This window comes from Pieris napi, chromosome 21, assembly GCF_905475465.1.
Source record: "Pieris napi chromosome 21, ilPieNapi1.2, whole genome shotgun sequence".
NCBI classification, from domain to species: Eukaryota; Metazoa; Arthropoda; class Insecta; order Lepidoptera; family Pieridae; genus Pieris; species Pieris napi.
The window spans coordinates 5,902,103-5,924,843 of NC_062254.1; the positions used below are offsets into that span (position 1 = coordinate 5,902,103).

At 32.9% G+C, this 22,741-nt stretch overlaps 1 protein-coding gene across 9 annotated transcripts in view; it reads left to right on the forward strand.

Annotated features, from left to right (window-relative positions):
• The window catches only part of LOC125060196 (protein unc-80 homolog), a 50,251-nt gene that overhangs the window by 214 nt on the left and 27,296 nt on the right, over window positions 1-22,741 (forward strand). For 3 of the 9 annotated variants that reach the window (XM_047664967.1, XM_047664969.1, XM_047664975.1), the window contains exons 2-34: window positions 208-352; window positions 883-909; window positions 1,397-1,417; window positions 1,502-1,647; window positions 1,855-2,020; window positions 2,175-2,391; window positions 2,522-2,709; window positions 3,471-3,631; window positions 4,038-4,131; window positions 4,528-4,631; window positions 5,393-5,765; window positions 5,842-5,975; window positions 6,384-6,413; window positions 7,694-7,838; window positions 8,600-8,797; window positions 9,678-9,860; window positions 10,839-10,966; window positions 11,636-11,871; window positions 12,212-12,399; window positions 13,639-13,793; window positions 15,437-15,554; window positions 16,595-16,784; window positions 17,335-17,503; window positions 17,895-17,989; window positions 18,751-18,941; window positions 19,381-19,498; window positions 19,901-19,968; window positions 20,205-20,340; window positions 20,827-21,001; window positions 21,094-21,132; window positions 21,202-21,237; window positions 21,622-21,778; window positions 22,201-22,366. In XM_047664967.1, the coding sequence (XP_047520923.1) occupies window positions 230-352; window positions 883-909; window positions 1,397-1,417; window positions 1,502-1,647; window positions 1,855-2,020; window positions 2,175-2,391; window positions 2,522-2,709; window positions 3,471-3,631; window positions 4,038-4,131; window positions 4,528-4,631; window positions 5,393-5,765; window positions 5,842-5,975; window positions 6,384-6,413; window positions 7,694-7,838; window positions 8,600-8,797; window positions 9,678-9,860; window positions 10,839-10,966; window positions 11,636-11,871; window positions 12,212-12,399; window positions 13,639-13,793; window positions 15,437-15,554; window positions 16,595-16,784; window positions 17,335-17,503; window positions 17,895-17,989; window positions 18,751-18,941; window positions 19,381-19,498; window positions 19,901-19,968; window positions 20,205-20,340; window positions 20,827-21,001; window positions 21,094-21,132; window positions 21,202-21,237; window positions 21,622-21,778; window positions 22,201-22,366 (4,675 nt within the window). In that variant the 5' untranslated portion in view covers window positions 208-229. The remainder of the gene's footprint in view (window positions 1-207; window positions 353-882; window positions 910-1,396; window positions 1,418-1,501; window positions 1,648-1,854; window positions 2,021-2,174; window positions 2,392-2,521; window positions 2,710-3,470; window positions 3,632-4,037; window positions 4,132-4,527; window positions 4,632-5,392; window positions 5,766-5,841; window positions 5,976-6,383; window positions 6,414-7,693; window positions 7,839-8,599; window positions 8,798-9,677; window positions 9,861-10,838; window positions 10,967-11,635; window positions 11,872-12,211; window positions 12,400-13,638; window positions 13,794-15,436; window positions 15,555-16,594; window positions 16,785-17,334; window positions 17,504-17,894; window positions 17,990-18,750; window positions 18,942-19,380; window positions 19,499-19,900; window positions 19,969-20,204; window positions 20,341-20,826; window positions 21,002-21,093; window positions 21,133-21,201; window positions 21,238-21,621; window positions 21,779-22,200; window positions 22,367-22,741) is intronic. The other 6 variants (XM_047664974.1, XM_047664976.1, XM_047664968.1 and 3 more) reach the window with 5 other exon arrangements.

The following is a 22,741-nucleotide window of genomic DNA, read 5'->3' on the forward strand; positions in this document are numbered from 1 at the left end:
CATTATGGTTTTAAATTAAAAATAATTTACTTGAACTTCGTAGTTTTAGTACCAAATACAGAGCGTACATTAGTTAACTGTAGCTAACTCGTAAAGTCAGTAATTTCGCTATAGTTTTACGACTAAAGTTTAATGTGGGCTTAAGTGTATTGTGTTCTGCATTAAAAAAGGAGTGGTTTTATATTACACTATGTTTTATTATTAAAGGGTTAGCGTGAAGGTCAAAGACATGTCTGAAGATGAGACTAATAGTGAGGACCTGGTCCCGTTTGCATTTCAAATATTTCTGTGGAGACAAAGCACACCTTTCGTGCGACCAAAATTTGGAAAGGTCCATGATGCAGCTTGCATGGTAAGATAATAGTTTCATATCCTATAAGTGTTTTAAAACTAGCTGTGCCTCGCGAGAGGGAAACCCATTAATTCGGTCGATGTGACATATGACTTTCCAACACAACAAGCTTTTTCATTTACATGAGAATTCTAGAATAGCGCTGTTTACCAAACAGATAAAAAAACTTAAAATAATGAGTTGTTACACTTGATATAACGTTTGTTTGACACATAATGACAACTTTGATATTGTGTTATCTTAATTCTTTATGAAATTGAGCAATATCTGACGTAGATCTTTGGAATAAAGATTAGTGATTCAGTTAACACATTTAACTGTTAAAATAATTTGTAAGATACAGCGAATTTCAAATGTTTTTGTTTTTCCTTAAAATACGTAACGTAAGTAAGTATATCCTATATTTAATTCTGACTTGAAGAAAAAATACACTTGCAACGCAAATCCACGCTGTCTACATAACACTAATGGGGCTTTTGTATGCACTAAGCAATGTATTTAATGTGTTGTTGTTTGTTGTCAACATGCAGTTCTGTCAACGAGCTCCTGGACACCACGTAAGTAAGCACTATTTAGTGCACAATTTTAATGATTTTACAACTTATTAAGGGCTTACTTATTTCACGTAAAGAGCTTATCTTTTTTTGACATATTTGTATAATAATGATGCATTCCAAACGTCATATAGTTCTCGTGAAAAGCTTTATTAATGATAAACCTTGTGAAAGGGTTTAAAAAATGCGATTTCTTTTGGTGTGTCTAACTACCTAGTATCCTAACTTATATTCTCTCGATAATTTATGGACTTTCACAAGACCTATTTCTAGCTATATTAGGTACTCACTACTCTGTGGATGGTAAACCACAGAAAAGCTATATTACGTCAGTAGTTTTGTTGATATATTGACACAGTATTCAAGTGTCACTGTCATCTGTCATCAGAATTCAAGATAGCGGGGTGGTGCTCAAGATTCAAAATAAATAAAGATCAATGTTTACAAAATACAAATTGATTTTACTTTTTCTTTTTCATGCTGAAAATAGGAGCTAAAGGAGGCTTGTAAGGTAAGCTAATATTTTCAAAACAGTTTCACTTTACGTTCGAACACCGAATGATGATAGTAATTAATTATGAAATATCTTTTTTAGTCCTTCGAGAAAGTATTGGTACAAAATCTAAGATTTGGTCTGACCAACAGTCTCACAGAAGCAATTGAAAGTATTCCACGATGGCGTCTAATACAAGCGGCATTGCCTCATGTAATGCATTCATTAGCTGCTTTACTACACAACAGGTGAACACAAATTACTTCTCGTAAATATATTATAATCCCATACAAAGTTCTAATCTGAGGTAGATGAACATTTAAAAGTTTCTTGGTTTTATTACTACTAAATTGTAGAAATTCCTTTAAGTACAAAATTGACTTATTTTATTGGGTGTCAACAAATCATCTTTATATTGTATAGTTAAATAAATAATGTTCTTTGTAAATTTTTAGAGTAAAAGACAATATGCAATCTTTGGGAAATGTGGAGACAAAACTGTTGTACACATTACATTGGATCTTACTTGATGCTTCTGATGAGTGTGCTGACAATGATTATGAAAATGGGAAGTTTTTTTCTAACCCTTTTCACTATCTTTTCTCCATTCCAGCAATTACTGTAAGTTATAAGGATAACTGTCATTTAATATTTGTTTATAATACATTTTTATAAATAATTTCTGAGAGAAAGTATCTTAAGAAGCAAGCATTAATGTCCTATTAATAATTATTTTTTTCATATTATTGTTTTTAAATTTAAATCTGAATTTCAGCTTTTTGTATTCCTCTTTGCCCCAATATCTCATCATTTGAAGGAGTCAGATTTTACTACTAACTATAGATTGGAGAATGGTTTAAAATTATGGCAAGCATTATGGGAATACAGGCATCCTGATGCTCCTTGCTTTACAACTCATGTTAAGCCTAAACCAAAACCTTTTGGAGGAAAATATTCAAAGCGACAACAACATGGTGATGTGTTTTTAGGGCGTAAGTTTATTTATTTGCCTTATACGTCACAAAAGCCTCTAGCAATGGTAGCTCTATATTAAAGTTCTTTGATTGTATGAGCTCCTTCTGTGACAAAGATAAATATTTAATGACTCCTAAAAAATTTCAGGTAAATTTTCTAAAGAAGAAGGTATTGTTAATAGCAGCCCTCCAAGTCAGAATATATCTATAAGCCAATCAGATGCCCCCTCAAAGCAAGCAAGTACTGAAGAAGAGCCATGGTTATCATCACCTAAAGATACAATATTTCCTGAAACAATACCAGAGGAAAGTTCCAGTACTGAAGAGGAACATGTGGTATTTTTTTTATTAGATTTATTTCTAAAAGATAGACTTATTTGGTGGCCATAAAGAGCAACTTCTGCACACCATGGACATTTGTGTTTTACGTCAGTTGATGAATTCCCCGCCTTTGAGAAAGAAATACACTCTAAATAGTAGAACACATTAACTAAGTGCTGAAATAAAATAAAATATTTATAAAAAATACTAGCTTGCAATAATTACTGAATTCCTATGAATTTTAATTGTTACTTTGTGCTTTGAAAATATTAGTAGTGTTAATTCTATATGGCGACACTGAAGGGACTTCACAGTTTCTGGCATAGAGAGAGTTATATGGAAATAATTATTTTTTACTATTATAGTAGCAAGACAATCAAGAGTAATGTCATTGTTATTAAATCAAGTTTTACATGGACATTTCTCAAAATTAAACAATTAATATTACAAATGGTCTATATAAAATTCTGTAATTTATTCCAATCCAATCAGTTTTAGTCTGATAATATTTATTTATTAATAATTTACCCTTAATATTAAAATTCATATTTGTAAAAAAATTCTAAAGCAACCATAATAGTATGATGCATGATAATCTACTAAACTTTTCTAGTAACTGAATTTAGTATCAGCATTCTCTTTAAGCCATCATTAAATAGATTACAAAAGTATTGGATTTTAATGTAGGTATTAAGGAGTATTTTTTTAACTTGTATGACTTTTTTTGCGTTGTGGTAACACACATTATCACTGTTTATATTTGACTCAATTTTCAGTTTATATACCGTCTCCCATCCGAATCCAACTATGGTGGTCAAAATAAGGGTGCCTACACCGTGTACTCAGCGGACCCTAGCATATTTCAAATTCGGAAGCCGGACACTCCGAAACCAACGTTGCCAGGAATAAAACCTCTTCCACAGATTACAAAAATGAGGTTTAAATTTTAGTATTTAGTAGTAATGTTCCTATTATTTGAGTTCCCCCTATTAATTTAAATTTATAAATTAAATATTTTATTTATATTAACCTCGTTCCCACGTGACCTTGTTCTGAAATGAAATAGCCAGGGAAGGGGGAGAGACTTTGTTTGATACATTGTCTCATTATTTTATCATATATTTGTCTTTCCTCTTGAATCACTTAGGCTATTGATAAAAATTGTTAGGTTATTGATAAAAAAAAATTTACTTTGATTTCCATAAGTATTAAAGTTTTTCAGTCTTATTAATCGTTGTTCACTGAATATAACAGTACAGGAATCCTAGAAATCCTAACATTTTCCTTTTGATAGAAAAATTTAACTTGATTTTTTTATGCATTTTAAAATATGGTTTTCAAAGTTCCTCAGATAAAGAATCATTGTCGGACAGTGGAGGACCTCCTGCCCTGAAAACACCAACATCAGTTGAAAAGTCCCCTACAAAACCAACCAATGTAAGTGATGTAAAAATCTTAAACATTATTTCAAATAAACTACAGACTATGAGTAATCTGTATCTGTCTACCGCATTGTTCGACGACGGTTTAATTGGACTGATTTAACTTTTATGAATAAGGTTTTTATGCTTTTTAGTAAAAAAAAAACAAAAAAGACACTAAGAAGGTGCTTTACAATTCGACGTATTTAAAAACAAATTGTAATCCTGTGATGTTATCTCCATAAATTTCATCATATTTACTTTTTAACGTTGCCTTTTCAAGGAATTTTGAATCCAGCTCTATCCTCTAATAATTAGTTAAGCTTTCTACCTTGATGCAATATCTAAGCAGCTTTCTCAACCTACTTAATATTTAGCGCTGTTTCGCTGACTTGGCATATGATATTTTCAGGTATCAGCAGCAACGATACTTGATGTGGCTACTCTGCGTTGTCTGTTTTCTGCTCATTGGCAGGAAGAGGGCGTTTATTGGGCCTTACATTATTTGTATAATCGGTAAATATTTTTATTAATTTGAATTTCATTGACTAAACTTAATGAAAAAGAAGAGCTTTATTTAAAGTTCATTTCAATGTCTACATTTATAATATACATATTTTCTAAACGAAAAATTGTAAATCAATCTTGTTTCATTCTTGCATAGAATATATGGTAAAGTACGAATAAACAAATGGTAACCGTCTAGACCCCCAAGACCTTCCACCTAGAAGTTTTCTTTTAAAAATTGGGTGAACCGAGAGCCACGGGAGACACTTAGTGTCTATCAAGAGTCAAAAATCTACTATATTAAAAAATAGAGGTTGATCGTAGAGGGGTGAAAATTAGGGGTTATATGTATTTTTGTATACATAAAAATACATACAACACTTTTTTTTTTCTAAATTAAACCTTTTGATTTGTGGTGGACACCCCTTATCATTTAGGGGTTTGAAAGATAATTAGTAGCTGATTATCAGACTTAATGAATATGCATAAAAAAATTCATAGGAATCGGTCGAACCGTTTCGGAGGAGTATGGCAACGAATACTGTCACGAGAATTTTATATATTAGATATAGCCTTTGTGCACAAAATTGTTCTATGTTTAGTATATAATACCATTTACACATTTATTTAACACTTATTGCATAAACACTAGTATAATTAGACTTGATAATATATTAAGGGAATATATTATCAAGGCCTTTAAGCTTAAAAGTGATTCCGTCCAGGTACGCAAGGAAAAAATATGGTAAAGTGTATCCTCCTTTGTTCAGATTGCGCGACATATGCGACGATGTAACAAAACAAACGCATCCACGGAAACGTAGCAACTCGCTACCTATACCTAAAATAGAAGTATCTATATACCAAAGCTCGGATCTCAAAGACTCCTTGAAAAACTTCATAGAAATTCCGGAAACGAAAGAAATGCCGGTAACAGAAGCTCCTTTTGCCCAATCACCTAAAATCGACGAAGATAATGTAATGATAAGACGTGCAAGTGAGAAGATAAAGCGGAAAATGAAAATGTCCGACCTAAAAGCGTTTGTTGAGACAAAACTACTTTCGAAATCGGAGAAGGCCTTGGAGAAAATAGGCCAAGACGAACACAAGTTTAGCTTTCATACTGCCGTAAGAATGATCTCTGTAGATATTCTTTTTTCTAGATTTTTTTTTTATTTTTTCCACTTTTTCTGGTTGGTAATTTTGTTTTCTTTATCAGGAGTACCATAGATCATTGGACAATACTGAAGATCGGCCGAATTCGGCGTTGGCGAACAACTTTCCTTTGGGATCGAGATTAACTGGTGATATGCAATGTAACCTTGTTAAAGGGAAAAGTATGCCGAGTCTTAGGTAAGATAATTATTTAATTAGTCAAGTGTATTATATGTAGTAGGGATTTTTCAAAGTTATAAAAACTAAAGCTTAAAATTATTTTCTAGGCGACTTAGTGAATCTACAACATACATAAAGGAGATTGCCCAAATCTGTGCCAATAAATAGAACTTGTAATTAAACTTTAATAGGTTTTACAATATGAACAAAACTACCCTCAATTCTCATAAAAATTCAAAATACCCTCAATGTTCTTCAATTTTTTTTCCTATATCAAAATTTTGTTATAAGCGACCCATATAATGGGCATTCTCCTTTCGGTCGGAGCACAGCATGCTTACTTTAGTACACGGGTCATTTTCTATTTAAAAATATTTTTTCTCTTTCTCCTGTCTTTATGGTGCTTATTCTAAATTTACGGATTAGCTGTCTCATTGACGAGCTAGCTTCGAATGGGTGAGTGACAGATATTTTCAAGGTAGAGCTTCGTTGGTAGACAGGTTTTGCTTGCTCATAGATATTCTGAACAAAGATTGTATGTTACGCCTTTTAGTACTGTGTTCTAAAGTTTCAGGTTGATTAAATAAAAATATACGATGACATAAGGGCCTGTGTAGTTGTCTTAACTGCACATTTCTTTGTGTAAAATGCACCTTAATGCAAAGCAATAAGGGTGCTAATAATAAGTCAAATGTAAATTGGTTGTAGTGGGTTTTTCTAAAGAAAGCATCAGTTGCTAGTTGCTTTCTAGAAAATGAATAACGACTCGTAGTATTATATATATATATTCAGGGTACAATAACAGTAGTGTAGACGAAAAGTAGACAGTTATTATAGTTAAACATAGTGTAATTATAAATAATATATTTAAATAAAAAATTAAATAAGTAACGATAAAGAACATACTGAGCGCTTTCAAATTCATATTTAAATATCCGTCAAAGTTAAATCAAAGGAAATTTCTTTTCACTGAAGTTATAGTTTGATATTTTGGGTCATATTTGCATGAGCTTTGCAAAGCTTAAACAACTATAACGCATTCTCACATTTATACACCTATAGGTGAAAAATAGGTTGCACCTACACGATAAACATCTAATGTCTCAGTAGCAAAGCTATTAGGTAATAGAACATTGTTTTTGTATTTCATAAAATAATATTGTCAAATTGTGAAGGTTAGAAAATATTAACAAACTATACATTGAATGAAAATTTGCACTTAAAATAGATTTCGCATCTTAAGTAACTGGCATAAATATATTTTATTTGTTCTTTCTTAAGAGGTGTTTAATATGATTGTATATAGTATTGTCTTTTATTGACATAACTTTTACACATAGAAAAACACTTTTTTACCGGATTGAAGTTATGTATTATTATAAATTTACAATTATTTTACATAATTTTAAACCGAGGTATCGCACCGTCACCGTGACCATGCACGCTGTAAAGCACGCGAAACGTCGGTTAAATTTAAAATTATGTAAAATAATTGTAAATTTATAATAATACATAACTTCAATCCGGTAAAAAAGTGTTTTTCAATGATTGTATATTTTAAAATTATTTTTTGGCAATATCAGGGTGTTTGCTAATTCGAAATTGCTTACTTATAGGATTCGAGAGCTATCTCATATATTATAAGAAATGTTCTACTACCTAATTACTTGTAGCAAAATGGAGACGTAAATATTTTAAGAAAGCAAAAACGATGACCTTATAGTCCCTATTTGCAGATACATAGGGGAAGTTAAAACCGAGAGAGCCCATGGCTTTCCTTTAGCTGCAACCTCAAATCTGCAGAAGAAGAAGAATCCTATTATAACTGTGACAGAGCACACACCAACGCCATCGCCTGATTATTTATCAAAGACGAGACAGGTGAGTCACTCGTGTTTGTTGATCAGTTGTCCGACAGTTTAAAGGTCAACAACACATTCGCGAGCGTTTTTAACTGACTTCAAAGAAAGGTTATCAGTTTGACTTGTTAGAATTTAATAATTAATATTTTTAGGCTTAAAAAACCAAATTGTAGTTACGTGTTATTTGAGATTTTTTTTTGTTAATTATTTTTGCCGTCTTCCCTCTGTAGGTGTTTCTTTTTTATCGTTCCACATTAGGGTTGCCTGGAAGAAATCGCCTGTTAGCGATAAGGCCGTCCGTTGCCTTATAATTTTTGTAAAGCTACGGTTTCCTAGAAAAGCGGTGCCGTTATCTAACGGCCGTAATGTAACGTTGGGTGACGTCACCCATACGTTGTTCATAAATAACATCAGAGTTGGTTTTCTAGAGAACGTTGAGTGTCACCGTAACGTCAAATAGCGGTGCTGTATTTGCATGACGGCCGTCATAGCGGTGATAAGCATTAGTTCAACGTTTTTCGCGTGTAGCGGTGCCCATATTTAATTTATACAATGGAAACGTGACTTGGACGAGCGAAAATGATTGTTTTTTCGCATTATGTTAAAAAGTAAAGATGGCCGTTACTAAGTTACAATAAAATCGGTGAAGCAGTTTTTAAGATATGACAATCGATGCATTTTTTAAGTTTGTATATTAGGTATCTAGGTAACTAATGAGTTGTAAATTAATTTTAACTTGACATAATATATATTATTTCAATCTTAAGTATTCTTTTTCAGGGATCTTTAGAATCACAAATGGACTCAGTCAGTATACAAGGTTCCCAACACTTACCGACCCCAGAAAGGAAGCCGAGCTTAACGCGATCTCAAACCGATTCTAACATTACATACATTGTAGAAGAGATACTGGAGGCGCCTGGGTCTATGCATTATATCACTAATGATGGTGATATTGATTTGCAAGTGGTTTTGAAGGTAACATTAAAATTTAAACGAAACTGTGGCTAAACAGTGTTAAGGTGCGTACAGACTATATAACATAACATGTTATACAACATTGCTATACAACATGTTTCAGATAATGTGGACACTGAATGTTATAAAACATGTTATTGATATGTATGCTAGGACGAACCCAGCATTTACGTTTTTCTTTTGTTATTTAAAATGGTTATATAAGATTGTTATATTGCATTGTTATTCTAATGTGTAAAGTATTGTTTTATGTTATAATGTTGAATAACAAGGTTACATAATGTGGACGTGTTATAAAATACAAGTTATATAATATGTTATATAGTCTGTACGCACCCTTACAACAAACAACCTTTAACATCTAAAACATTTTGATAAGTTTATGGTGCAGTAATCCGTATTTTTTCAAAAATAATATAATAGTTTATTGTAATCTGGTAAAATGATCCTAATCCTTGGGATTGATTTGCTCCAGTTCAAACAATTTGTATGACAATACTTGGCGATTAAAAAGAGTGGCGGAAAGTTTCTTGCCAGTTCTTCTTACCCGCTCTACGCCCTTGACTTGCGAACTGGTAGTAAATGTAAATTTACAATTAATTTAACTTTTTACTTACTATGTACTTGTTTACTTATATGAATAAAGATATTTTGAGTTTGAATCAAACTAATAGTAAAAGCCGACCTCAAAAAGTGCCTCTAGCAATAGATATGATAGCATAAAAATTACGATGCATTATTGTGTCAAAATTTGCTTACAGGAGGATACTTAAGAAATTTAACTATCAAAGCAACCTAAAAAATAGTAAAGTTCTTGGCTTCAAAGACTAGAAAACATATTGTAATTGTGTTGAGAAATCGTTAATCTATTGGTTTATAGGCAGTATATTCGGTATCTACAATGGACAGTTTCTACATCACAATTCGAGTTATGGAAGTATTACTAAACTTGGTGGATACTTTGATGGAAATTGGTGTTCACAAAAACTGGCAAAATGATACGACCCAAGACGCTCGACCAGAAACAGTTGATCCGTTAAGCGAGCTGAATAAAGATTGTAAGGTGAGTGTTCATTTACAGAATTAAATTTTCCTGCAGTTTTCACCAAATGAACCTATGAACTATATGGATTTACCGTATTAGGTCAAGTAAATTATCTAACATCATGTTTTTGGTATCGTGTCATTAATCTTTATGTGCATAAACTAAAAAATAATATTTCAAGGTATTGAATTTCACACAAATTGAATTAATTTTAAACATTTTTTAATGAATTTTATACAATTTAAATTAATTTTACACGATTTAAATTAATTTTACACAACTTGAATGAATTTTACACAATTTAAATGAATCTTACACAATTTAAATTAATTTTACACAATTTGAATGAATTTTACTCAATTGAATGAATTTTACACAACTTGAATAAATTTTACACAATTTGAATGAATTTTACCCAATTTGAATGAATTTTACCCAATTTAAGTGAATTTTACACAATTTCAATGAATTTTAATTTTTCACAATTTAAATGAAATTAACACAATTTAAATTAATTTTATACAGCTCGAATGAATTATACACAATTTAAATTAATTTTTCACAATTTTCGCATTAATCACTTACATGACATGGTTTGGACAATAAAGATTTACTAGCGGACCGGACAGACGTTGTCCTGCATGATATTTCAAGCGATTAGTTTATTCAACAAAGTATGAAAGTTCCGACTGCAGCGCCACCTGCCGGGTTGATTTGTAAATCTAAACCATTCCCAGATCCCCTTGAACACACACAAAAAATTTCATCAAAATCGGTCCAGTCGTTTGAGAGAAGTTCAGTGACATACACACTCACAGAAGAATTATATAAATAAAGATATAATTTTAAACCCCTCGGTTGGAATGTGCCCCTTAAGACATGTCTTAGCAAATCGATCGATTGCTGTAACCGATGTGTTGGTGCCCTTTAAAGATACACTTATAAATAAGAAGAAAAATAAGTAGTCATAAATATAAATAACGAGTGATATTTTAGGAAAGGGACTCAGAAATGAGGTGCACACACAGCCAAGAATCAACGAATGTAGAAGAAGGGAAAGACAAATCTCGAGATGACGAAAACTATGACTGCCCCTATTACATGATCATGCATATCATATTGAGGTCTGTTTAATCATAAAGTATATTAAAGATTTTTATTTATTTATAGATATTGCTATTTTAATACTCTCTATGCCCTCTCATTGAAAGTAATAATTTCTTAATAAAAAATAAGACGTCCAAAAAATCTTGAATTCATTCATCGCCCATAGCAATACGATTTTCACCTTATAATTTACAAATCCGTGAAATAAGGATTATTTTTCAATTATAGCGGTAAATTTTTCAAAGAACATTTAGACATTTTTTAGTATAATCTTAATATATATAAATTACGTGTCACGTTGTTTATCCGCTATGGACTCCTAAACTACCCAACCGATATCAATCAAATTTGCACACCGTGTGTAGTTTGTTCCAACTTAAAAGATAGGATAGCTTACATCTCAATTTATTCCCGCAATATTATTTTATTGCAAAATATTTGTTTATTATTTGATAGTCACAATTCTAACAGATGGCGCTGTGTTGAAAGTACCAACGTTTCACATAAGCTACAATTTAATGGCATAACCACCAAAAAAACATGGTGGTCCCCATGACCGGTGTTCTTCAACCGTTTCCCTTGAATAGTTTGCTACTATAACAAAACCCTTAGTTATAGCAACGCTTGGCCGGTCTGCTAGTAACGTATATAGAAATAAAAAAAAATTAAATTGTATATGCTGGCAGGCTTTTACGTCAATTGGGCTGCTCCCACGGCTGTACAACAGCCCTACGCGGCCCACAAGCAGAATCACTCAGAATTCAAGCTAGGAATTCTCTGCGATACCTGAGATCGTCATGTGTCAATAAATTCGCCCAACGTTTAAAAGAAATGACTAAATTTTCACCCATACGAGAAGTATTGGACAATCTTCATGCTACTGTAGGCTTTTGTGCTGAACCGACTTTGGTTTCACCATTGAGTAAGTTGTTTATTGACTATCTATACTTATATAACGTGTTTTTTGTTAATCGTACTAATTTCAAAAAAAGTACACATGTCAGAAGTGAAACTTCTTTGGCAAACTAATTTTTAACTCTTGTTCATATTTATAGAATTCTAAAACTTTAGATTTCCGAGACTTCGAGGGAGGGAAAAAGCAAGATATATTAGGAATGTAATGAGTTTAATTGTCAAAATTTAATTTTAAAAATTAATAAAGAATGTCAAACATCCCAGTAGGCAGATACATTAATAGTAACTGCATAAATATAGTTTTTTAATTTATAATTGAATACAAAAACCATTATTTTATATTTCAGGTCAACAGAAACGCAACGCATCTAAATCACCAGACCTAAGTCATCTTCAAGCACAATACGCTACAAATTTCGGAGCGAACCAGGGATCGAATAAAACTATAGACTCTTTCGTCATAGAGACGGTGTTACGAGTACTTGTAACGAGATTTGCGCTCATGCATAAGGAACTGAAAATGCTTGATAACTCGGTAAGATTACCTTTATTTATGAGAATTGATTAAATGTTTATATGTGAGTACTCTGCGTACACCAAATTCTTTTAACTGAATATGCTATAAAGTTTCGTACTGTATATTCAGAAATTAGTGTCAAAATATGTAATTTTTAGTATCCTACTTGGTTACCTTAATTAAGTGAGGGACAGCGGTGAATCCCAAAAAAAAACAAAATGTGTTGAAATTACTTTAGTTAATCACTTACAATAATTAAGACTTAACTAAATATAACTATTTAATCAGCCCGATACTAGTTGAGAATTGACCGGTCCGATATGAGGTATCCGATCTGTTATACCCCTAAATTGTAAGCCTTAATGCTAATACAATATTAAAGACAGTCATGTCATCGTAAAGCTAAAACAGTCATGTCATCATAAAGTATGGGATATAGACACCATCCTTTTGGTAGCAGTCAGTCTGCTTTGAGATCTTATCCAGAACGGTTATTTTAATCAACCCTAATTACGAGTTTAAATCTTTGTATTAATCATTTCAAGTTAATAAATATAGCTAATTTAAATAAGTTTTTTTTAAAAACTTAAACTCCTGAACTCGTATAACAGATCGAAAGCTTCTGATCTCTATTGTCCATTTCCTTTTATAACGGTGTTGCGTAAGAGGGGTATAGGTATTGGTTATGCGGGGCAAAGGGAGTGCAATGGATATGTAACACCTATAATAATACTAGCTGATCCGGCAAACGTCGTTTTGCCATGTATATCATTTATAATAAAAAAATAGGGGTTGATCGTAGAAGGGTGAAAATTGAGGATTGTATGTATTTTTGTATGTTGTATCATAAAAAAATAGAAATTAAAAATTTTGTCTAAAAAATAAAAATAATAATTTAGGGGTGGACTACCCCTAACATTTAGGGGGATGAAAAATAGATGTTGTCCGATTCTCATTTCATGAGAATCGGTCGAGCCGTTTCGGAGGAGTATGGCAACGAAAACTGTGACACGAGAATTTTATATATTAGATTATGAAGCCGAAGAGTTTGTTTATTTAGTTGAAGGCGCTAATCTTAGAAAATACTGGTTCGGTATGAAAAATTAATTTGTATTTAACGATAAATCAAATTTATGGGGTTTTTTTTAATGCTGTCAAACAACATATCGCAGTTGAATAACATCAGGAGAATAAGTCTGATTACTTAAAAAACTGAACTCAATTTAAAAATATTATCTTAGGAAACTTTTTTTTCAGGCTTTATACTCAGAAGTACGTTTACTTCTAAGTTACGTACGTGAAGCGCACGGACACGAGTTCCGTCTGGTGGCCTTGAGCGGTCTTCTGGACACAGCCGAAAGACCGGGAACTCAACAAAAGGATTCCAATATGCAGACTACGAGGGTTATAAGGTATATTTTATATCTATTACATGACAACTAAAGACTGCTACAGTCTTGGCTTTGGCATAGGTTCTGCCGATACAGGCTTTAATAGGTGATATTTGTAATGCTCTTTCTCTACAAATAGTACGTATTTAAAATTAAAAAAGTCGCCAAGTTTACGTTGGTTTTCCGTGGTCCGTTTGACCCGGAAAATGGCATTGCGGTGGCTTTTTTCTCATACCTATTCTCTGCGACTTTATTGCCGCCACATAATTAACGTACAGTCTTGGAATCTATTCCCATTTACGCTTGTATGATACAGTTACCTCTGTCTGTATCGCGTACTGCGTCACTACAACATGTTTTATATGATCTCCTCCGATCGTGTGCTCATGGGGATATTTTTTTTTTAAAGACAATTCACACCAATTGACCTAGTCCCATGCTAAGCTGGTGAAGCTTGTGTTATGGGTACTAGGCAACGGATATACATACATATTATAGATAGATAGATATATAAATACATATTTAAACACCCAAGACCTAAGCACAACACCAAATGCACATCGATGTTCGTCTCAGCCGGGGATCGAACCCGGGACCCATGGATTCGCAGTCAGGGGTTAATTTAAGAAATGAATTAAAGAAAAGCTGTGTAAAAAGGCTTACTATAAAGTTAACGATTATCTAGTTGATATAAAGGCCTGGGACTAGTGCCAGACAGGCTACTTCTAATTAATTTGCGATATTTGTTAGAATAAGTGTTGTTTGATGATTTGCTATTTTAAAAGAGTACCAAGAGTTTTTACGGCCGCCTTTTCTCTCGGCCTACACCCTCTTCTTTGCCGATGAGTAGGTATGTCTACCTATTCAAATTTAATTACGTGGAATAAGTGATACCTGTATCTTATATTCCATAATAAACATATATTTTTGAAGTGAAACTTCTTTATCGGGGTTGGAAAAAAATTTAGTGTAACATTTTTTCGTTACGCCGTACGCGTCACGTTTTTCGGTTACGCGCCATGTTCCTTTTTGAAGTCAAACTTCTTTATCGGCGTTGGAAAAAAATTTACCGTCACATTATTTATTATTTATTATTTATTATTTATTATTTATTATTTATTATTTATTATTTATTATTTATTATTTATTATTTATTATTTATTATTTATTATTTATTATTTATTATTTATTATTTATTATTTATTATTTATTATTTATTATTTATTATTTATTATTTATTATTTATTATTTATTATTTATTATTTATTATTTATTATTTATTATTTATTATTTATTATTTATTATTTATTATTTATTATTTATTATTTATTATTTATTATTTATTATTTATTATTTATTATTTATTATTTATTATTTATTATTTATTATTTATTATTTATTATTTAGTATTTATTATTTATTATTTATTATTTATTAGTTATTATTCGACACTTAATATTTTAATGACAATTAAATACATTAAATTCCTAACATATATTCCTTTTTCCGTCCCTCTAAATATCGGAAATCTAAACTTTTAGATTTGTATAAATATGAACAACACTTAAAGATTAGTTTGCGACAGAAGTTTCACTTCTGACATGTGTACTTTGTACACAGACACTTTTTTTTTATATAAAAAAAGTGTTGATTTAAATTTTAAGGCACGGATGGCGAGTCGCAGACGAAGACCGCGAGGCGGGAGAAGCGAGTGGAGGAGAAGAGAAATCCCACAAGAAGTTCACTTTCAAGAAGCGGAGTGCTTCCTCTACTGGAGCTCAGGTCAGACTCATCTTAAGTTGAATTATAATAATTATATTTTTACACGCTATATATTAGCTTCACCTGTATGTGTATGTTTTTGAACAAAAAATACTGGTATTGTTGTGAAAAAGCGTGGGGCGCTCTGTGCCATATTTTTCGTGTATAGCAACCCACGCTTTTTCACAATAATACCAGTATTTTTTGTTCATTACGATTTTCAGCCTAAATTAGGAATTATTTTTCACTTTTTAGTTTGATGTGCTTTAAAAGCGTGTTTTTTAGTTTTTTTTAAACGATTATTTATTAAGATTAAAAGTTAATTCGTTCCAAAAATTTCGACTATGTATTTGTGTATTGTTCCTGCGAGAATGTAAGTGCGTGCTCCTATTTCATCATGCCTCCTGCTGATAGAGGACAAATCTTTGTTTTTAATTTTTCTAGTAATTACTTAAGACGTCATAGTGTAATGGTTGCAGCTCCTTAAAAACATTGTGTAAAACAAAAAACTTGGCGATTAAAAAGAGTGGCGGAGAGTTTAATGCCAGTTCTTCTCGTCCGTTCTACGCCCTTGGTTTGAGAACTGGCAGTAAATGTAAAATTAGAAGCATTTAATATGTATTTCTTTTTTGACGTTCATAAGTGTACTTTGTGTTACCTATATGAAATATGAATAAATTATTTTGATTTGATTTCACGTCTTTAGGAGTTCCGTCACTAATAAAATATAGCCCAAGGGATATTTTGAGCGTACATTATACATTATATATTTTAAAGTATTCAATACTGCCGTAGAAAGATATACTATTCACATACTTTTTGTCCTTATGCCTTAGAAATATGGCAACTGTTTTTAAGTATTACATAATACATGTGTGTTTAAATGTGTAATCCGCAAGCAAGACAAGGTCTCCCTTTACCAATAGACATTCTAATATCTATTTTACAGGTAATTTAGTTGAATCTCAAAAATGCCGGTAATCAATATTATCCTATGAACTAAATTGAATTGAATAATTAACCATCAAGAACCCACATTTTCTATTCTTAATTATTTCCAGAGTCTCCTAGAAACAGAAGGGGGAGACGACTCAGCCAGTCAATCTCCATTATCAGTGCGCACGCGCCGCTACCAACTGACACCAAGACAATCGGAAAGAACAATTCCTTCTATTTCGTCAGTGGATATATCGCATCATAAGATAACACATTCGAAGTCTATACCGTCAAAGTTTCACATCAGTGGCATAAGTATGAATTATTTTTATCTCAATAATTTCCTTTAGTGAGCAGTGTTGGCCTAATGGCTTTAGCGTACGACTCTCATCCCTGAGGTCGTAGGTTCGATCCCCGGCTGTGCACCAATGGAATATAAACATCGTGAGGTCACCGACATGTCTTATTAACCCAAAAAGTCGACGGCGTGTGTCAGGCACTGGAGGCTGATCACCTACTTGCCTATTAGATTTAAGAATTATCATGAATCAGATTCAGAAATCTGAGGCCAAGACCTAAAGAGCTTGTAGCGCCACTGATTAATTAATTTATTTATTAATTTCCTTCGCCTACGAGCGTTCATTGCGCACATAAGAAAATTCGATGGTTTCCTCACGATGTTTTCCTTAACCGTTCGAGCAAATATTAAATGCGCACATAGAAAGAAAGTCAATTGGTGCACAGCCGGGGATCGAACCTACGACTTCAGGTATGAAAGTCGCACCAGAACACTGCTCTATATCATTTATAGTCACTCACTCTATAGTGTTTTGTAGCCACGCATAAAGATAGTTTTCGTTTACAGTGAACTGGTTCCGTCAAAAACCCCAACCTCAGCCCTTGGGTCGAAACGGATGTGGTTCCGGCGAGTCGTTACCCATTTCCGGGAGTATGGCGTCATTGGCACGACCCTACAATATTCACGTCAACCGACCTGTTCATATGAAACGACGCGTTGGATATACTCTCAATAGGTAAGAACACGGGCAGGAGGCTCACCTGATGTTAAGTGACGCCGCCGCCCATGGACGCTCTCAGTGACGACTCATTGGTCTAGTGGTTAATACCCCTGACTGCGAATCCATGGGTCCCGGGTTCGATCCCCGGCTGAGACGAACATCGATGTGATGAGCATTTGGTGTTGTGCTTAGGTCTTGGGTGTTTAAATATGTCTATATATATATAATATGTATGTTTATCCGTTGCCTAGTACGCATAACACAAGCTTCACCAGCTTAGCATGGGACTAGGTCAATTGGTGTGAATTTTCTTTAAAAAAAAATGCCAGAGGACTCGCGAGTGCGTTACCGGCCTTTTTAACTACAATGTCTTGTGTATACTCACGGTTGTTTATTTTTTTTCTAGGGCACGTAAACGTGTTGAAGATCGATTGAATAGATTTGGCATCAGAAAAATGGGAAAGAAGAGAGACGGCAGCATTGAAGAAACTCCTGGCGGTTGTAAGTCTCTTCCGTGATGTATCAAATTTAATATGTTATAATTTTTAGACTATTGAACGGTGTTTCCATATAGGGAAACTTGACCATAGACTAGAAAAATTTGAAAAGTTGTTATAAAAATGATACTTTTGCGTCTTACTTTATTAAATTTGTTTTTGAAGTTATACTTCTTTAGGCGCGTTATGAAAAATTAATGAGAGTGAAATTTTACGATGCGCGCGCACCGTGACACAAATTTAACAGAATGAAGTTAGTTCTAGGTGGCATGAAAATCGATAATAACTATGTTCAAGGTGTATATTCTAGTATTTTTATATTTAGAACACGTGTTTCGTAACAGTTAATTGTACTGTTGTACAGTGTGAATAAATTAATATTATTTTGGTGTTTTTATTAAATTAATTTCATATAAGACGGTGTTAGTATTTACTAATAATAATTTTTTTGATTAATTTTAATATTTATCGTTAACCACTACTGCATTTTAGTTATTTTTTTTTAAGAAGTATAACTTCTAACGCGTGTACATCGTCTTCTAACACACTCTTTTTTATATGTAGTAAAACTTTTTTATATGTCTCGTTTAAAACATGAAATACTTGTATCCTGTACGTATATATATAGTATCTTGTCTTTTCCCATTTCTTTGCAAATCTCGTTAGGGTCGATCATCTTTTATGTAATATATTACATAATATATTTTGTACTGAATAAAAGAGAGTTATTTATAATTCTAAGAAGACTATTTTAAAACTTTTTAGATATGTCTCGTCGCGGGTCAATGGAGGGTGGGTCTGGGGGTGGTGATTCCGAAGTAGTGGTATTAAAACGGCGACGTTTAGTGGCTGCAGCCCCACTATACGCTGGCCTGGCCAGGTTCAGCTTCATGCTGGAAGCCACTCAACCTGGAGCAACGCCTGATGCTCTGTTTATGGCTGCTCTATTGGACCTTGTATGTAAACATTTTGTCGATTTGACGTAAAAAATTATTGATTAAATTCTCTTTTGACCAAAAATTCATTAACAGTACATATACAAAGGCAGTTAAAATAAAAACTCAAACTCAACATATCTTTATTCATATAGGTAAACAAGTACACTTATGGACGTCAGAAACGAAGTTAAATTAATTGTAATACATTTACTACCAGTTTGCAAGTCAAGGGCGTAGAGTGGGCAAGAAGAACTGGCAAGAAACTTTCCGCCACTCTTTTTAATCGCCAAGTATTGTCATACAAATTGTTTGAACTGTAGCAAATCAATCCCAAGGATTAGGATCATTTAAATATTCGTCAAATTTATAAAAACTTTTAGCGTCGATGAAGACTACTTTATTTAACAAATTATACATATACAATATCTTTTTAAATATACCCTATATTGATTTTCAGCCACACACAGTAGTAGTTGGTCGGGCTGCGATTTTATTGGAATGTGCTCAATTGGTTCACAATTGCAACAAGGGACAATGGCCGTATTGGCTTAAATCTAACATGGGGAAAAATCCTGGTGAGTTTTGCTAACAGAACTTTTGACATAAGCAATGTTTTTAAATTTGGATGATCTGTTTATTATCTCTTTTTAATGCCTAATGAATTATTTTTTATTTCAATTCAAAGAAAACATTTGCAGTGAGTTTTAATGAGAGCGTTATCTCACAAGTCCACCATCTTAATTTATATTCAATATTTTGTTTAATAAAATACTTAAAATATCGAAACACCAAGAACCAACCAGCGGATACGTACCAAAACCTTATACGTACATGTCGCCATGTTTTGTTTCTAAAACTCAACCGGCCTTTTTTTTGATGTTGAAAAAACATTGTAACCATGGTAACTAACCGTACGTATATAGTCCACGTTTGATGAGAAAGAATAAATCAGTTTGAACATTGATATATGTTTTCAGTACCATCGGGACCTTTGCAATTGAAACGACAACGCTTGGCCGGAAAGCTTTTCTATCAATGGGCGGAAGTGAGTTTTTTTTTGTTTAAAGTAATATTGGTTTATTTTACTATTAGCATACAGATAAAGATATATCTACTGTGGGTGTGTTTGTAATTAAACTTCTTCTAAACGGCTAGATTCTGGTGATTTTTTTTGTATGTTTGATTTACAATTAGATGATTTTTTTGTATTCACGATGTGTGTACACGCAATAACGTTGGTCGAATCCGCTATTACAATTTGAATTTACTTAAAAATTTCAGGCTATTGGAAACAGACTGGAAGATATGCTAATAGAAGATAAAAAGCACTTGGACACCGTTGTCAATTTGGTGTCAGATCCAGATGGACAAAGAGAATTGCTGCAACAGGACGAAGAAGAAGATTTTCTCGATGAAGGTATATTATATCCCATACTTCGAAAGTTTCACCAACTAAGCTATTTGGCATCTCTTCATGTATGCATTTTCATTATTAAATTCATTAAAATTACTTTTAATAAAGCTGTCTCTTTTCACCACAGCGTAAACACTATTCGACTGAAAGAGACAGTATTTGACAGTGTGTTTGATTGACTAAATGCAACATATAAATTGTTCTTTTAATTGCTAAGTTGCTCTACCAGACTTTTGACAGCACTCTAAAGGAGCGTTCAAGTATTACGTAACGAATTTTGGGAGGGGGGGGGGGCGTCTTTTTGTAAAACGTTACGGCGCGATATATGGGGGGGGGGGGGGGCAATAATCTTTTAAAATAACGTGACGTAATACTTGAACGCTTCCTAACCCATCATAAACTCCTTTCTTTTCCTTCATTTCTTTCCTTTACATATACAAATAAAATTTCGATTCTTTCATTATAACATATTTGCATTTTCCTAAATAGCGAGTATTCGAATACCCGGGAAAACAATAGGTGCGGAATGCCCTCGCGCTTTGAGAATGATCGCTTGCGTCCTACTATTCGAAATAACCGCCTTCCTCCGGGAAAGCTATCAGAACCTGCCAAAGACGTGTCGAGCCTCCCTAAAGGAACGAGGCCCTTGGGACCGCGTCTACAGGTACTTTTCGCTTGAAAACGATTTGTTGCCGAGTAGTTGCAATATCTGTTTGTCGTGTCAATGATTATTTTCTGTTACTATTTTTTGCGAAGGTGGATGGTCAAGCGAAGACGTTTGTTGTGTAATAATAAGTGAGTTTATTATTTTTATTTCGTTAGTTTCGTACGAGTACATAATCATAATGATTTTCTTTCGAACAGGGCTCTTAGCAGTCAACACACATTATTGCCAGTCGAGTATGTTATCTAAGAAATAATGCATGCCCGCACTACGTGCATGTTTAGGCTCTCACGTTCATTTTATTAGGACCTGACTAGCATTTTAGCACATTTTATACCTTACGGCAGATTTTTACGCTTATTAGCAAGCTAATTTACGCTTCAAAAATCTGTCTTTAAACGCAAATAATTATTAAAATGATATAACGATTCGCATGTCGTTAAACTAACACTCGTTTATAAAATAGATATCAATAACTCGAATACGGACGCGTTCGTAAAACTTAGATAACAATAGTCTAGATGATAGCTTTGCTACATTGGCATGAGATATCAAAATTTAACGTAGGTGAAATTAGGAACTATTGAATAGGTCGAATCCTTATTAATAGTTTAATACAGGGAAGCAAACCGTCGTTGGAGTATGGCATTGTCCAGTATGGGACATTCGCAAGCGTCTGCGCAAAGTCTACAGTCGATAGCGGGCGTTGAGACAGAAAGGAAGATATCTTTCGTTCTACACGAACCCGAAAATGTATCTGGTGGTAGCAACGTTACTGTGAGTTCATTGACTAATTATTTGATTATTTTTAAGTAATAATTTCATAGTTATTGTGTAGATACTGCATTAATTTTTTATTTGTAAGTTTTGTTTATACAAGAGTATAGTTTTTTTTATTAACTCAAAAAGTTCTACTGTTTTTGTGATATAGGTATATCTAGCAATCCACTGACAGCACTGACGGCCGAACATATTAATTAATATATTATGCCAACATATTTTGTCTGTCAAACCAACAGTTATATTTTAACGAATTTACAGAAAACCTCGACAAATTATATACGTACATCCTATTGGTGACCACCGCATGAATGACAGCAAAAATGCTAAATTAATTTATTTAATCTGAGTTTATCCCCAACTAATAAAAATACTTTGTTTAATAGTAGCACACTTCCTTCTTAAATCTACTATTCCAGCTGGCAGAAGTAATACCAGGTGGAGTAGAAGATAAGAAGAGTCGTCTAACATCGCGCGGCAAAGCGGGCATACATCGTAGGAATACGCAACAAACGCACACTGCATATGGCTCATTTAAGAGAAGATCTATTAAGCTACGGCAGAAGGACACACAGCCTGATGAATGTACGTGATCTATTATAATCATAATCTACTTTATAGCTCCGTCTTATCGCAAATATTTTTACTTTTTACCAGTAATAAAAACAAAGTAAAAAAATCATATAGGTAACATAATGTACACTTATGACTCGTCAGTAAAGAAATACATATTAATGCTTCTAATTTTACATTTACTGCCAGTTCTCAAATCAAGGGAACAACAAAAGGAGAACTAGCGATAAACTATCCGCGACTCTTTTTAATCGCCTTTTTTTTTACACAACGTTTGTAAGGAGCTGCAACCATTACGTCATGTTCCACATGAAATAATTAATAATAATAACATAAATTAAAAAAAAAAAACAAAGACTTGTCCTCTATCAGCAGGAGGCATGGTGA